This window comes from Scedosporium apiospermum, assembly GCF_000732125.1.
Source record: "Scedosporium apiospermum strain IHEM 14462 chromosome Unknown SEQ_SAPIO_0077, whole genome shotgun sequence".
In the NCBI taxonomy this organism is placed as follows: Eukaryota; Fungi; Ascomycota; class Sordariomycetes; order Microascales; family Microascaceae; genus Scedosporium; species Scedosporium apiospermum.
The window spans coordinates 500,031-515,106 of record NW_015971778.1 but is presented as its reverse complement, the minus strand read 5'-3'; the positions used below and the strand labels follow the sequence as shown (position 1 = coordinate 515,106).

At 48.6% G+C, this 15,076-nt stretch overlaps 4 protein-coding genes and 1 pseudogene across 4 annotated transcripts; 2 read left to right on the top strand and 3 right to left on the bottom strand.

Annotated features, from left to right (window-relative positions):
- Positions 1 to 604: 604 nt before the first annotated feature.
- SAPIO_CDS1801 (uncharacterized protein) lies at positions 605 to 2,376 on the bottom strand (the record flags this gene model as incomplete). The annotated part of the gene is made up of 6 exons (XM_016784985.1): positions 605 to 697; positions 782 to 853; positions 905 to 1,273; positions 1,400 to 1,910; positions 1,992 to 2,092; positions 2,146 to 2,376. The coding sequence occupies 6 exons, from the start codon at positions 2,374 to 2,376 to the stop codon at positions 605 to 607; spliced, it is 1,377 nt and encodes a 458-aa protein (XP_016645282.1).
- A 682-nt stretch (positions 2,377 to 3,058) lies between these two features.
- On the bottom strand, positions 3,059 to 8,915 carry SAPIO_CDS1800 (1,3-beta-glucan synthase component FKS1; the record flags this gene model as incomplete). Its single annotated transcript, XM_016784984.1, has 4 exons — positions 3,059 to 3,374; positions 3,448 to 3,852; positions 3,922 to 8,703; positions 8,758 to 8,915. The coding sequence occupies 4 exons, from the start codon at positions 8,913 to 8,915 to the stop codon at positions 3,059 to 3,061; spliced, it is 5,661 nt and encodes a 1,886-aa protein (XP_016645281.1).
- Positions 8,916 to 11,144: 2,229 nt separating this feature from the next.
- SAPIO_CDS1799 lies at positions 11,145 to 12,503 on the top strand (annotated as a pseudogene; the record flags this gene model as incomplete).
- A 137-nt stretch (positions 12,504 to 12,640) lies between these two features.
- On the bottom strand, positions 12,641 to 13,424 carry SAPIO_CDS1798 (uncharacterized protein; the record flags this gene model as incomplete). The annotated part of the gene is made up of 3 exons (XM_016784983.1): positions 12,641 to 12,941; positions 13,041 to 13,256; positions 13,348 to 13,424. The coding sequence occupies 3 exons, from the start codon at positions 13,422 to 13,424 to the stop codon at positions 12,641 to 12,643; spliced, it is 594 nt and encodes a 197-aa protein (XP_016645280.1).
- An 861-nt stretch (positions 13,425 to 14,285) lies between these two features.
- On the top strand, positions 14,286 to 15,007 carry SAPIO_CDS1797 (uncharacterized protein; the record flags this gene model as incomplete). Its single annotated transcript, XM_016784982.1, has 6 exons — positions 14,286 to 14,319; positions 14,383 to 14,465; positions 14,529 to 14,597; positions 14,664 to 14,756; positions 14,833 to 14,847; positions 14,897 to 15,007. The coding sequence occupies 6 exons, from the start codon at positions 14,286 to 14,288 to the stop codon at positions 15,005 to 15,007; spliced, it is 405 nt and encodes a 134-aa protein (XP_016645279.1).
- Between the last annotated feature and the right edge of the window lie 69 nt (positions 15,008 to 15,076).

Sequence of the window (15,076 nt, the reverse complement as noted above, 5' to 3'; positions counted from 1 at the left end):
TAATATAACTTTTAAAAAAAAAGTTTAAAAATAATTTAAATCTATTTTTTAAATTAAAGTTTTATTAATAATTTTATAATTAAAATTTATTACTTTTATAATTAGATTTTAAATATCTTTAATTTATAATTATATCAAGAAGTCTATCTTTATCTAAGCTTTTTTATTACTTATAGATAATATTACTATATAATTTTAAATTATTTAAAAGAATAATAATAATAAAATTATATTTATAAAATATTAAAAATTTATTTAAAATAGATAATTTAGTTTTTTAAAAAAGAAAATATAAAAAATTTAAAATAATTAAAATACTTTAAACATTTTTTTTTTAAATTTTTTTTTTAAATACTTTATTATTATTTATATATTATATTAAAAATTTTAAAAACCTTTTAAAATATTTTTATTATAAATTTAAATATTTTTTTAATAATATTTTTTTATAAATATAAATAATATTATATTTTTAAAAAAAATTTTTATATAAAAAATTAATTAAATTATAATATTAAATATGATTTTAATTATAATTTACTTTCGCGACATTACTTTAGTTATCGCATGCCGAATTACTATTCCTGCCTTTTCAATTTCTTTCTTACTCAAGCCTGTCGTCACACAGACTCGGAGTGCAGGCTGTATTTCCCACGACTCTTCCTTGAGGTCCGCCCTGCTTGGCGTAGCGGAAGTCCTCAGCCGTGTAATTAGAACACCATTCGACAGGGCCTATAAACGTTAGAGGTTTAAATCATACATGATGCAGTAAGGGACTAACCTCTTCAGTACACTCCTGTAGAAGTCTCTCCTGATCGTCGAGCGTGAGACCACGCGACTTGATAACTTCCGACTTCAGTACCAGGAGTACGATTGGGTTTTCAGGAGCACTCGTGCATCTTACCCAGTCACTTCGCGGGTCAAGCTGTGCCCTCATCGACTTGATATTGTCTCGGCACAGACCTATAACGTCGGGATTAGACTGAAGCATATTCAGCGTTTCACTCGCAGTGACGGCAAGCATTGCAGGCAAGGCAGCCGAAAAAGTGAACGATGCCGATGAAATGCGTTGATGTTCGACGACATCCCTTGCCCCAGCACAGAAGCCGCCACCAGCGCAGAGGGGTCCAGCAAGCGAGCCAATGATCATATCTATTTGGGATGGGTCGACATGTTGTGCTTCCGTCAGGCCCCGGCCGGTTCGTCCGAGGACACCGAATGACCAAGTCTCGTCCAAAATAATGCGGAATTTGTACTTTTCCTTCAGGCCAACCTATGTAACTTGCATTAGCATGATAGAGCTAGGCGGGTGCGTCTTTAAGATGTACACTCTAGGAGAGCTGATGGCGTGGAGGTCCCAGACGAGGCCACTGATTTTCAGCAGCGAGCAGAAACTTACCAGCCTGGGGAGATCAACCGAATCGCCGACTGTTTCGAAAAGCCCCTCCGTGACAATAAACCTCCGAGTGAGTCTCTTGCCACTCTGCTCCTCCACGACCTTTCGCATGACGCGCTCGAGGTCATCCATATCGCCGTGTTTATACCACTTGATGTTACTTCTCGAGATCTGTAGTCCTCGCCGAATGGAAAAATTGACAGCCCTATCGGCGACAATGATGTCACCTCGCTTGCAAAACGCGGGTATGACGCTAGAGATGGTGGAGAACGCCTGGGCATAAACGATGCACGCCTCTGTCCCAATGTACGAAGCTATGTCCGCCTCCGTCTTCATATGTACGTCCTGGGTGCCGTAGAATTGAGGAGGACCGCAAGGCCCTACGCCGTATGTTCGCAGCGTTTGGATGGCCTTGTCCTTAATCTGCTCGTTTCCATTGAAGTTGTAGAAGTTGTAGGATCCAAGGTTTGTTACCGTCCGGCCGTTTGAGAGCCTCGCCTTTGGCCCGCTTGCACTGCGAATGAATTAGGCTTCAATCATCTCAAGGGGGGTTATCCGTGCCGGGTAGGGCTGTGCCTGACAACGGACAGCTTACCCGACAATCACTGGCAATTTTTCATACTCTGTGGCCTCGAGCGTAGTCTGCGGGGAGACCAGAGGCTCCGGGGTCCACTCGTCGACGAGTTCGTCAATTTCCTGCAGATCGTTTAGCGAAGAGTAGTGCGTAGGACTGAAGAGGATATACCTACATCTTCCCGTAGTTGAATGAAATTTTGCTTCTGTGTCGAATAGGAGGGTGATAGCAGGTACCGAATGAAAAAGAGGACTAGGATGAGCTCGATGGCTGACCGAATAGGATCATTCTGGTAGCTAGATCGCACATAACGGACGATGACGGCAGAGCCGGGTAGCTTCTGAAATGCCGCGGTCGCCGTATTTAAGGCCGTAGTAAGGAACTCCTGGGCATCGCTCAAATCCATATTGGCAAATTCGCATGCGGTCGAGGGCGGGCGAGGTAGGAAAAAGAGGTTCGCGAAAAGGGGGTGGAAAATCTTAGATTGGTCGCCTGGGTCTGGTATTTAAGGGGAGACCGACCGCGCACTCCGGCGAGAGCTCGCACACGTGAAGAAAGCTCAGTCCTAACAGTAAACCGCTGACTAATAATAAATCTGGGTCGACCATGGATCAAGCACTGTGATACAATTGTAATACGAGGTAATCAAATTGTGTTAATTTTGAACTGATTGTGCTGAGGGCCGAGGTGTGATGGACGAAAATGAAATCTATTCTGATCGCGTAAGAAGAAGAAGACAGTGATGAAATATACTAGTACTAAGGACAATGAGAACCCAAACCGAAACCCACTCCGCTGACACGACTTCCTGCAGGCCAGCTGAATTATCCTTCCATATGAGCGGCTGAGACATAATGAAACTGTACAAATTCAGATGAGGTGTGGATTGGGGCCGTGACGAGATACAATGATGCTCTAAACGGTGCGCTCAAGATTGAAAGGGTAGCGCAATGCGTCGGTCGGCTCTGGCCTGACATCGGGCGATTGATAGGCATGCCATGCTCAGAGGCCAACTGCGCAATCTTCCAGTTCCAGAGACGGCTGGAAGCATGAACGAGAGGCGTACTGTCGTTCTTCATTGCAGCTGCTTAGATAAGTAGGAACTTCAATTTCGTCAAGTTGTCCTCCTCATCGTCTTGCGTGACATCAGCCTGCTCTGCGTCCGTGCTTCCGCCCGTTGGTTCCGCACTGGTATTGTTGTTATTCTGGTTGACAGGTTGGACAAGCTTCAAATCCTTAAGCATTGACAGATTTGTTGTAATCTTGGACCCTGCGACGGTGGGTCCAACAATCAAGCCAAGGATGACGACAAGCATGACGAAATAGAGGATTGCATATCGGATTACACGCCGACGTCTTAGCTTGGTTTGCTTCATCGAATATATCGGAGGCCGAATTTGGCGGCTGTTGCTTTACTGGTTAGTTCGCGGCATAGAGGGTATGGGGGACGAAACAAGGAGGAGTCAGGGAGCCGTACCTAGGTCGCAACCAGAAGAGCATCATTGAGTGGATCATGTCAACCTTGGGAATCAAGATGACGGGGAGCATGAGGAAGAGCAGAATGTGTCCAAGGATGAAGTCGGCAGCAAACATGCTCAACTCGGTAATCTTGCACAGGAATTCTCGTGCAGGCTGTGATACGGAATGCCAACCCATGGAGTACCACTTGCCGGTCCAGAAGGCGATATTTGCCTGATCCGTCTTAAACTCACGCGTGAGCGCCAGACTGATTATGAGTTTGAAGACGAATCGCTGGATGGCCACGACGGCAATCATGCCGGCTAGGGTCCTCGGGAAGTGGAATCCCTCGAGGAAGAACATGACCTCGAAGAAGACCAAAAGCATGACAACGGCAACACCATGAGCGATGGCAGCCAGAACACTTCCAAACTTTTTGCAACACATGCTCAAGAGAGGTCCCATAAAACAGGCCATAAAGAACATGACTAACAAGGTACCCGCATTGATGGCGATCGGGCCGAAAGCGACAATGGCGATCCTGATAAGTGAGTTGGTGGGGCCGTTGGTGTCCTCGGCCCCCTCGCTGACTCCTGTCTGGGCGTTGATATAGAGGTAAGGAATCAGGGTCACGACCACGAGCAGTAGGGGCACAAGAATCTCCCCGAAAAAGAGATTGGTGATAGCGGCTCGAGGGACATCTGCTGACATCTTTTTGGAGGGATCGCCGAGAGCCTTCCTCTTGTACCCAGTAATCCGTGTTCGGGAGAGCCGGCAGAAGGCGATCCAGGACGATGCATGAGATCTCGAGTTGCCTCGCGACAGCCAGCGAAGGAAGTCTCGGTAGTCGATGAAGAAGTCATTCCAGGCGAACTGATGAGGATTGAACATGAAGGGCGAGACGACAAGGGCTAGCATAGAGACCCAGAAGTACGTCAAGGCTGCCTGCCATATAGTGACCGTGGCAAAAAGCAACATCATAAGCAATCTGGCGCCGAAGTAGATCGACGGCCCGGCGAATCTCGAATACAACACGCCGAACGGGATGCGTGCCGTGGCAAAGCCACGACCGGTTCCTATGTACCTAGCACCACCAAAAGACAAGTCTTGCTGGACGGAGTTGGCGTAAATTTGGGTAACGAAAACCTCAAAGAACAACGAGAATGAAAACAGTTGTTTCGCGAGTCGTGTTGCCGCACGCCAGACACCACGTTCCGTCGCTTCCTGGACTACGAGAGGAATGAAGGCCAGGAATGCGACGAAGAAGATTGACCAAACGCAGCGGTACACCCAATCGGTCAAGGCGTCGGTGTTGGCGCACCCGGTGGGCAGGAGGGCGTCGGTGATGGGAACATCCGGGTTGTAATTGCACGCTATCGTTTCGTGCTTCAGGGCACCGAGATTGAGCAAGGTGATCATGAACATTTGCACCGAGAGCATGATAAACATATTGTTCAAGTGGAAACCGGCGTGGGCGTAGTAGAACGAGAGGAATCTGTCGAGCGGCAGCTGGGTGCCAAGATAATAGTATTCTCGGGAGAGCATCTGTTCACCCATGCCCGTTCCAATCTTGGTTGTGAAGTTCAGAATGGACCCAAAGCCAAGGTCACGACCCTTGCCACACTGGTAATATTCACAGTGCTTGATGCGACCTCCTCGAAGACTGGCATTCATGCCAGCGTAAATGTCTTCATTCAAATGTAGACCCTTCTGCGCCTTGGAAACACCACCTCGGGTCGTCATGAAAATGCCGTTGAGGAAATCCGGATGTCCATAGTGAAGTTTGCCACCGATTTGGGCCAGTGTACGCGCGAACAGGGTACCGAACGTCTGCTCCTTTCCTGCCGCAACGTCGCCGAGAATACCGATATTTTCCGAGAAAATGTACTCGCGAGCGCCTAGGATGGCCACCGGATGCTTGACTGGACTTTTCACTCCGGGGGTGTAGGGGGACACGTTGTCGACCTTCATCTCCTCAAACTCGGCAAGAACACTTCGGATCTTAAGACATTCTTCCAGATAGTTGTCCTGGTTGGCGTCGATAAGTTGAATATACTCACCACGGTAAAATATCAGTGAGTGGTTCTGGTTGTCTGACTTGCCATCTCCCAAAACCGGATTTCCCGAAAGTTGGATACGGAACTTTGGCCGCCTCATACCGTTTTCCATGATTTCCGAATGTCCGTCAATCAGTGCCGAGTAGAGACGCGGTTCCTCTCCTTCCGCCAGCGGTGGCTCTTCATCCAGATAGGCAATCTGTAGATCCGGATATGCTCGGAGGAGAAATTCCGCGTTCTCCATCTCCTCCTTCTTGAATTTTGCATATCGCTGCATCGAGATGCAAAGCTTAAATTTTCGTCTGGCCATACGCTCCAGTTCCCGTTCAAGCTTGTCTGAGTTACCACCAAACATCTGCACAACCTCCGGATTCTCCACCCGGTAGAGAAGTTTGATGGCACGGCTGTAGTTCATAAACCCGGATACCGTGCGGTAAAGTGTTTGCGAACGAAGTGATGCCCAGATTCTCGTGCGCAGGGTGTATTCGGGGGCGGACGATTTGAAGCCGATACAATAGAACGGTAGGTCGTCAATCTTGCTCTTCGCCGAGTCCTTCTCATTCTTCTCGTAGTCGCCGTTGAACTGAGAACTCTCATCGGCAAGAATCTTCGTATCCTTGACAAAGCAGTCCCATTCATGAGGGTGAAGCTGTTTGAGGTATTCGAGAAGTGTCACTCGTGAGTAGGGCTCATCCTCTCGGATGATCTCCCGAAGAGATAGGAGAATCTTCTCGCTGTAGTGGGGAATAAGGACGGTAAAGGTAGGCATGTTGTCAACAGGCAGGGGCTCGGGAATGGGCGTGGAAAGCGACTGGGCAAAGAAGGATAGACGACGGTCAGCCTCACTGTGGGCGGGGAAAAATTCAGTCTTAAACGAGTGGTCTTCCTGGGAAACAAAGAAGGTTGGTGCGCGCAAAGTACGCTTTCCCTCCTGTTCGGATGGGACCTGATGATATAAAAGCTTCTGGACGTGGTCAATGGCCAGGAGATGCTCGCGGTACATAGAGATCACAATGGCGTTCCAGATCTGGGAGATCAGAACCTTCGGTTTATACTTGATCTCCATGTCGGTAGTCGCTAGGATCTTGGAATAAATACGCTTTGGAAGCCTTGCGTAAACGTTTCGCCAAGGCGTCAAGATTGACGCTCCGAGATAGAACGACCGCGCGATGGAAAACAGCGTGTTGATCAGGACGTAAAAGAGGTAGGTATCCAGGAAAAAGAACACAAGGTCGGTGAAGATCATAAGCCCAAGCAGAATTGAAGGCTGGTTCTCACAAAGGACCTTACCGATCATAAAGTCACCGAGACACTCAATCTTCATAATTGACAGATAACGAATAGGATCGCGGATCGAGAGCGTCAGGAAGGCGTACGATTCTCCGAATTTTGCCCCAAAGACAAGCAGCCAGAGTCCGTAAGACATTGCCCTGTCATTACCCGAGAGCTGGGGGTAGCTCGCGGTAAAGGTTTGGCTTGCGACATATCGGCGAGAATTCTTCGTGAGGTAGCTTCCGAAGAGTCCGCCAAGCGGCATCACGGAGAAGAAGATGTAGGTCGCGACAGCAACAAAGAACTGGACAATACCGAGAACCTTGGCGATGGTCTCTTTGAGAATGGGCTCCGAGAAACCGAAAACGTACACACTGGGCGCAATGTTGATGATAAATATTGCGATCAAAAATAGGAGCCGCTTCGTGAGGTGTTGTGCGCCGGCCCATCGTCGCGGAACGTATGCCCACTCTGCGAGGGTGGCCAAGATCTGGATCAACGAGGCAATTCCTCCGCCTACGCCGACGATGGACCACTGCTGAGAGCCGGGCGGTTGGTTATTCTTCCGCTGCTCGTACTTATTTCCAAGCACTAGACTAGGTGAATTGTGTGCCGTGTAAAACCAAAACATGGTCAGATGAATGACCCAGATGCGGTTAAAGTTGACGAGAAGATGGAACCAGGACCGAGTTTCCTTGTACGTCTTGAAGAAACACTTTTTCCAGGCGACATCCTTGAGCTTCAGGTAGCGTTCGGCTGGCGGAATGTCGACAAGCCGGGTCTTGTCTTCGAGAACTATCCGCTCTATGCCTTCTGGATACCAGAAGAGCTGGTTGCAGTCATCATAACCAATCGTCTTGTTGTGATCCCGCTCCCGTCGAACATAAACACCGTCGGAAATTTCGTATCCTTGGTCACGAATGTACTGATAGAGAGGCGTGATGACGTTGTTGAGGTAGGTGAACTCTTCGACCGGCTCGACAAGATTTTGGCAGGCGGGCGAGTTGAGGTAGTCGTCCGCGCATTTGAAGATGAAGCACAGACATTCCGCCATAAACCTGACCTGGTTTGCCTCGCCCCAGCAAAGCAGGTAGAGGGCGATTTGCCGGACGCGATCATGTTGTGACATGCGGTTCATCCGTGTTTTCCAGCGGAATTCCGCGGCCTCTAGGCTATCATCGCCTTCCATACCCTGGAGAATTTCCGCTTCCGTCTGACCTTCTTCGTCGTTCTTCTTCTTCTTCTTTCGTGTGCGCCGAAGCCCTTTTCCCTTCATGTTGGCGAATCCAACAGCATCATCGAGATCGAGATGGGCGGCGAAGTACCATTTGCGATAATTTGCGTTGTCACCACCGATATAATCGGCATGAAGTGAGAGCAAGGCCTGGTTTGGAGTCATACGCGAAGCCCTAGAGTCCAGAAGTGTCATGAAGTGGTCGTACATGTTCCGCATGCTGTCTCGTTGAAATCCGAACTTGGACGTCAGGTCAATAAAGATGTCTTCCACTTCTTCCTTGGAAAGTGGTATCTGTGCATCTGAAGTCCAGGCAGGATAAGGCTCGCGGGATCGTTGACCGGCGGGGAGCGCATTCCCATAGTCCATGCCGTAATTGGGTGTGGAGGCACCAGATGAGCGGTTTGCATACGAGATCTGAGACGAAGGCGGGCGATATCCCCGACTTCCCATCTGGCCCTCATTGTAACTGTTATATCGTTCATCACCATGGCCATAGTAGTCCATATCCGCGCCCCGAGCGGTGAAATCACTGAAGGTCTCGGAATCCTCGTGGGATCCCTGGCGTGCACCCGCGCCCCCATAGCCCTGGTTGTAGTCCTGGTCATGGTAGGTGCCGTCGTTATAGTATTCATCCTGGTAGTGGTCATTGCTGTCGTAATACCCGCCGTCCTGATGGTACGGGTTGTTCGGATCGGCATTATAGTAGCCGCTGTAAATAAAGAGTCAGCTCCGGGTCAAGTTCGGTACCAGCGGGTCAACTCACGATTCGTCATAGTATCCATCTCCGCCATGCTGCCCCTGGTTATAGCCATTGGAGTCATAGTACTGTTGATCATGTTGATAGTACTGATCTTGCTGGTCGTTCCCGTGGCCATAACCGTCCTCGTAGCCCTGGCGGTTACCGCCCGTGTATCCCGACATTTTTCCAACGATATCACCTAGCTAAAACCAAACGTTAATGGTGATGAACGAAGAAGGATCAAAAAACCCAACCGGGACAGCAGCTAATCCATCCTCGGTATTGCTGACACCTACTTGCTTGTATTCAAGCAACCATTGGGCACGATCAACTCTTTATCGTCGGTTGAAGAGTAGCCGAGATGTCTGGTTGCGAGACTACCGCTCGGATGGAGAAATGGGTGACGTGCGTTGATCAGTCACTCCCTCGCTTTTTCTTGTTGGCCTCAACGGCGTTGCGTAAACTTCAATGGATTCAACCCCAGTTTGTTGTGTGTCGATCTGCCGCCACTGAAATTTTTTCCGAGTTCGAATTTAGTGTTTGCGGTTGGAGACTGAATCTCTCACAGCAGGCCCATTGCCGCTGGGTTATGATGAAACGAATGACGATGACAATGTCGACCGAATGATCAGATGAGGAAAAGAAACCAGAACACTCTGCAAAGAAAGAGAAGGTCCTGAGTATCGCGTTCCCAGTGGAAAGAAAGGCAGAAGAAGAAAACGGAAAAAAGAAAAACAAGGGAGAAGGTAGACAGCCAAACGAATGAAGAAGAGGCTGTATGAGGGTGTGAGAAAAGGTAATTTTCTTCTGGGCAAGGAGATGATGAGGTTTGGAGGAAGAAAAGGAGAAGGCACCATCTGTAACTCATACAAGGAATGCAATGTGGATGCTGTTGGGGACACCCGTTCGCAGGTCCGTCCCTCAAACAATGGTCCACGTCCGGCAAAAAGGGGTGGCTGAGCCCAAAGCAATGATGAAAGGCCTAGTACCTTCATACCTTGTGCAGGTACCTCCTGAGCTGAATTTCAACTAGTGTGTTACGTCTGCAATTTGTACTAATACTAATATCAGGGGTTAGATGCCTTCATTGGCCAGAGCCTATCCAAAAAGGCATAATTAAGGAGGCAAGGGCATCAGTACAGTATTAAAAGAACAAATGGGCACTATATAGATGAGGTTACGTACCTTCCCCCCCTGACAATAGCAGAGTGGGAAAAGGGAAAAGGAAAAGGAAAAGAGAAAAAAAGAATGTTCTTTCATGCTTTCGTCTTGATAGAGCTGGAGGTCAAAAATGGAATACATGTAAGGTGCACACTCCCTCTATTCAGTATCTGCCTCATACTCAAAACAGCAATAAAATAAACTCGGAAATCCTGAGACAGCAAATTCCCTCGACTCTGTGATGGATAAACCTTGCCTTACTCGTCGCAGCGGGACAGGGGCTTCTCGTTGGCAAAAATTTGACGCGATTACTTCGTACACTAGAAAAAGTTGGCTTTTGCCACATCAATGCGCGTGTTGGTTGACATCGCATTTCTAGGATAGTATCCACGTCGAGCCATCCAAGCAAGCTGTAAATGCACCTCTGACTTTTCTTATACGAGAATCGCGTAATGAAGTGGGGATGCTTCGTCCGCTGAGAATAATCTACGAAGTGTGGACCACCAACGTGGGGTGCTTTGATCTACGAAGTAGCTCGTACTGTGAAGTCGTCTCGCTTACGAAGTACCCGCGTATGAAGAAATCATTTGTACACAGGTACTTCGTACTCTGAGACATATTTAGGGGTAGGCGCCCACGCACACACACACGAAATAAATAGCTCTAACGACGAAGGAGATGCCTTCGACGCGGTGCACCGAGGACTTCGTGTACTTCATCTGGCGAAGTACTTCGTTGTGCATCCTCGATCAGAGTCTGAAGTACAAAGGCACTGGGTTATGTATTTCAATTAAGTTAGTGCAGTGGATTCGCAGATTTGCACGAGGGAGCCCTTTTAACTCTCATCTTTTACACAATAGGATCCAAGGCAAGAGCCAGCATGTTTAAACATGCGAAAGAAATGAATTACTAGCAACATGGGAGACAGATCTCACAGTGTTGCCTCGCTGGAGGTGGAAAAGCTTTGGTTTTCAGGCACCCCTACGTCAGTATCCAGCATGATAATATTGTTTGGCTTGGACCAGACATTGATGTTCTGAAATATCACCACTGATGGCACCGAACAAGAGAGGCTTCTGTGTCTTACATAATGCCACGAGTTTGAACGTGGAGGCGGTTGCCGAGGTGATAGCCACAATTACACAGGAACAGTGGCCGTCCACACCCAAATATCTATTGTTCAAAAAGCCTCTCTCACCTTCCCCAGCAGCAATATTATCTAGGTTTGCGTGTTTGCGCTCATCAACATCATGTCCATCCAGGGCACCACGACGTGTATCCCTCAGGATTCCCCCAACACAAAGTGCAGGCAGACGGTGCGCCTGCGGAGGCTTGGTCTGAACACCCAACGACTGAGAGGCGATGGCGACCATAGCTTCCCTCGAGAGCAGCAGTTCGGCACCGTGGATTTACCCACGGCCATGTCGGGTACCCCATATCGGCCAACGAAGGAACCAGACCAAGTACCGAGAGCCCATCTGGGTTCATATCGCGGCGAGGGCGATGAGTTGCAGGTGGAGGAGCGTAACCTTGAAGTAGACCCGATAACGAAGCCAACGATTCGAGCACAGGGGAAACCCATCTTTCATAAGGGGCTGACAAAGTCCCCAAGCCATACACACTCACCGAAGAAATTGTCCAACATCGAGTCGTCGTCCCTCGGTCACCAGGGGTTTCTAGCTCCCTCTTTCAACAATCAGTCCGCCATCGACACCCTTGACTCTAAATCTAAAGAGGGGGATGAGATCGTGGGAAGCAAGTCAGGGAATACAGAGAAGAACAACTCGCCAGCAAAGTCAAAATCAGGATCGGGGCGTCAGGCTCGGCAACTCTTCGAAGAAAGCAAACGTCAACTAGCGGAAACATTCTTGAAGGAATTGGATGATACTATTGCCGGGGGGCAGTTATCCATCCTCGCAGAACCCACGGGTGGCATCAAGCTGAACTGGACTAATAAACTCAGCACAACTGCTGGGAGGGCAAATTGGAGGAAGGAAAGGGTTCAAGTCACGGCGGGTCCGGAAATCAAAGTTCGATACAAACACCACGCTTCGATCGACCTCGCCGAAAAAATCATCGATGACAATCATCGCTTGCTAAACGTTATTGCGCATGAATTTTGCCATTTAGCGAACTTCATGATTGGTGGTATAACAGACAGTCCCCACGGCAAAGAGTTTAAGATTTGGGCAGCCAAATGTTCCCAAGCCTTTTCCGACCGGGGAATTAAGGTAACAACGAAGCATTCCTACGAGATTGATTTCAAATACGTATGGAAGTGTGCTGGGTGCGGTCTGGAGTATAAACGACATTCCAAGAGCATCAACCCCGAGCGCCACCGCTGCGGCTCTTGCAAGAGCCTTCTCCAGCAGATCAAGCCAGCTCCACGGACACGGGGGGGCCTGTCGCAATACCAGCTTTTCGTCCGAGAGCAGATGAGTATGATGAGACATGAACATCCAGGGACCACCCAACAAGAAATGATGCGTATTGTGGCAGACCGCTGGGCCCTACAGGCACCAGGGAGAACGGGCAATGCCCATGGAGATGAGCCTGGGGACCCCACTGTTGCGTGTATTACCACGCAGATTCATGCATTGGAGCTGTAGTTAGGAGGTGTTGCATCTAGCCGAGTTAAACCTTCAAGCAAGGCTACTGTATTGAAGCACGTTGTTAATATTCCTCAACTCGGCGGGAGATGCAGAATTCAACAATGGGCGTCGGCCCCAGTGCTCTTTTCGACCAACTAGACCTCCTTAAACAACCCCCAATCTTTAATTTTCAAGGTATCCCAAATCCTCGCCGCATACTCCACGGCCTCGCCAATGAGCACTCCCTGCTTCCCAAGCTCCAGATCGATCTCAGCCTCCACATACTCACCCTTAATATGGGGAACGTTAATCGTGATGGCTATGTCTGTCGACTCCTGCTCGAGGCGCACAAGCGTGAGGATGATAGCGGTAAAATCAGGCGCCGAGTCTTGTTCTGTTCTCGCCGCTTTAGGGGTTTGAGTTGCGATCAGGGTGTAGGCGGGAATATCATCGTTGCTGGAGGTTCAGCTCGATCAGTTACGTTTCCAAAGCCATGCAGGGTCGGAAGCTTGCACTAGGCTGGTTAGGTTCCGAGAGACTTGAAGGACACCCTACCCTAGCCGCGAGAATTGAGTCGCCGACGAACTCCACACTTTCACGGTATCAATATCATCGCCGACGATATCCTCGAGATGCTGTGTCAAGGCCCGCCCATCAATTTCTGGCCCTCTGCCCTTCGGACCAACGCGCTCGGTTATGTCAAAGATGATCGAAGTAAACCCATTCTCGTCGATCCAGACCTCTTGGTTATCTGGAACTTGGCGAATCTTGCTAAATCGTGAATGCGAAGGATAAGGGTGACGCATCAGTCTCTGGTAGCTGAGGAAGGAGAAAGGCAGCGGCTACTCAGGCGCAGGCTTACTTAACATCCACGAAATGCTCTGGCAGATCGCAAACCAGCGCGCCTCCATACAATGGTGTCGAACTAAATCTAGGCATTTTCGCACGAAGGTGAGATCTGGCGCGGGGTATAAATCAAGAACTGTTTGGCGTCGCACGATGTTGTTGAGTGAAAGTGAAAACCAAGGGTAAGATGAGGTAGGTGAACGTTGATGGAGGAGAGGGGCAGAACGCTCAAGGCGCCAGAAGTCGGGGCGTCAGAAGTGACGTATGCCACCTAATCCACATGGGCTGATCCGTGACAGGATCAACAGTATTAATATTGATCAAGAGAATCTATAAGTTGCACAAATCCAACGGCGAAAAAAATAGACTAGTCCCCAACATCATGGCTGTCGAGATGGATCTGGAAATTGCCTTGATCGTGAATTGATTATATTACTTGGATATTAGGATATTTGAAATACCAAAGACACGGGGGGGTTCGGAATGGAAACATCAGGCGGTAACAGGACCGACTCTTGAGATCAGGAAGGGAAAAGGAAAAGGAAAAAAAAAGAGAAGGAATTAAAAGACGACTTGGCGAAAAATGAAAATTCGAACCAAGGGTTCTTGGAGTTGCCAAAGATTTTCCGAATGGAGTTATTTGGGCCATTCTACGGTCACATCTGGTAAAAGGCAAGAGGTGAGTTCGCTAGAAGGTCCCACTCCATGTTTTGGTAGTTGGTTATTGGAATATATATGTCTTGTTCTGTTCTGTTCCGCATATTAGTCATCATTCTATGGTTCGACGTCATCACCATCGCCTGTTTGTTCCAGTTGAGGGGGTGATATCTCTATGAGCGATAGAAATATGACGAAGTCAAGACCATCTCCCGAGATCAGATTTTTACAATCGAAGCTGGTTCATAGCATAGAACCTACTTACTGTCTAGGCATTTCGATATTCGCATCTTAACCATGGCTTCATGCATTTTCTGCCGCATCATTAAGGGTTAGTTGCCCCCCTCTTCTTTCCCTGTTGGAATTTCTTGCTCACACGGTTGCGTACTGGTAGGGGAGATTCCGTGCTTCAAGCTCTTCGAGAGCGAGAGAACACTGGCATTTATGGACATAAACCCCCTGAGCCGTGGCCATGCAGTCTGTGAAGCTATGTTTGATCCTTGTCGCCCATTGGCCACTTCGCTAACGCGGCTACCGCAGCTTGTTATTCCCAAATATCACGGTGCGAAGCTAGGGGATATTCCAGATGAGCACCTGAGTGAGATATTGGTTCGCTCACACCGCAATCTACTCTGTTCCCTGAGAAGTCAATATGTCTAACGATCTGATCTGTAGCCTGTCGTCAAGAAACTAGCGGCCGCTGCTGAAGCGAGTGACTACAACCTTCTCCAAAACAACGGAACAATCGCCCATCAGCAGGTTCATCATGTGCGTGGCTTCCGGGTACCCCTCACCTTTTATCGTCACCACAAAGAACTACTTATCTGATACATTGCTGCCCTAGGTCCACTTTCACATGGTATGTATCTGCACTTCGATTCTGCTGCCTGTCGCTGACCATGGACCAGATACCGAAGCCAAATGTAGAGGAAGGTCTTGGAATCGCTTGGCCTTCCCAGGAGACCGACATGGATAAACTTAAGGTTCTTTTCGAAGATCTTAAGGCAAAGATGACCTAGTCATACCGCATCGACTCTTTCAATGTCGCATCATGTTCTTGGCATGCTATGCTAGAGGTGTTCAGAATC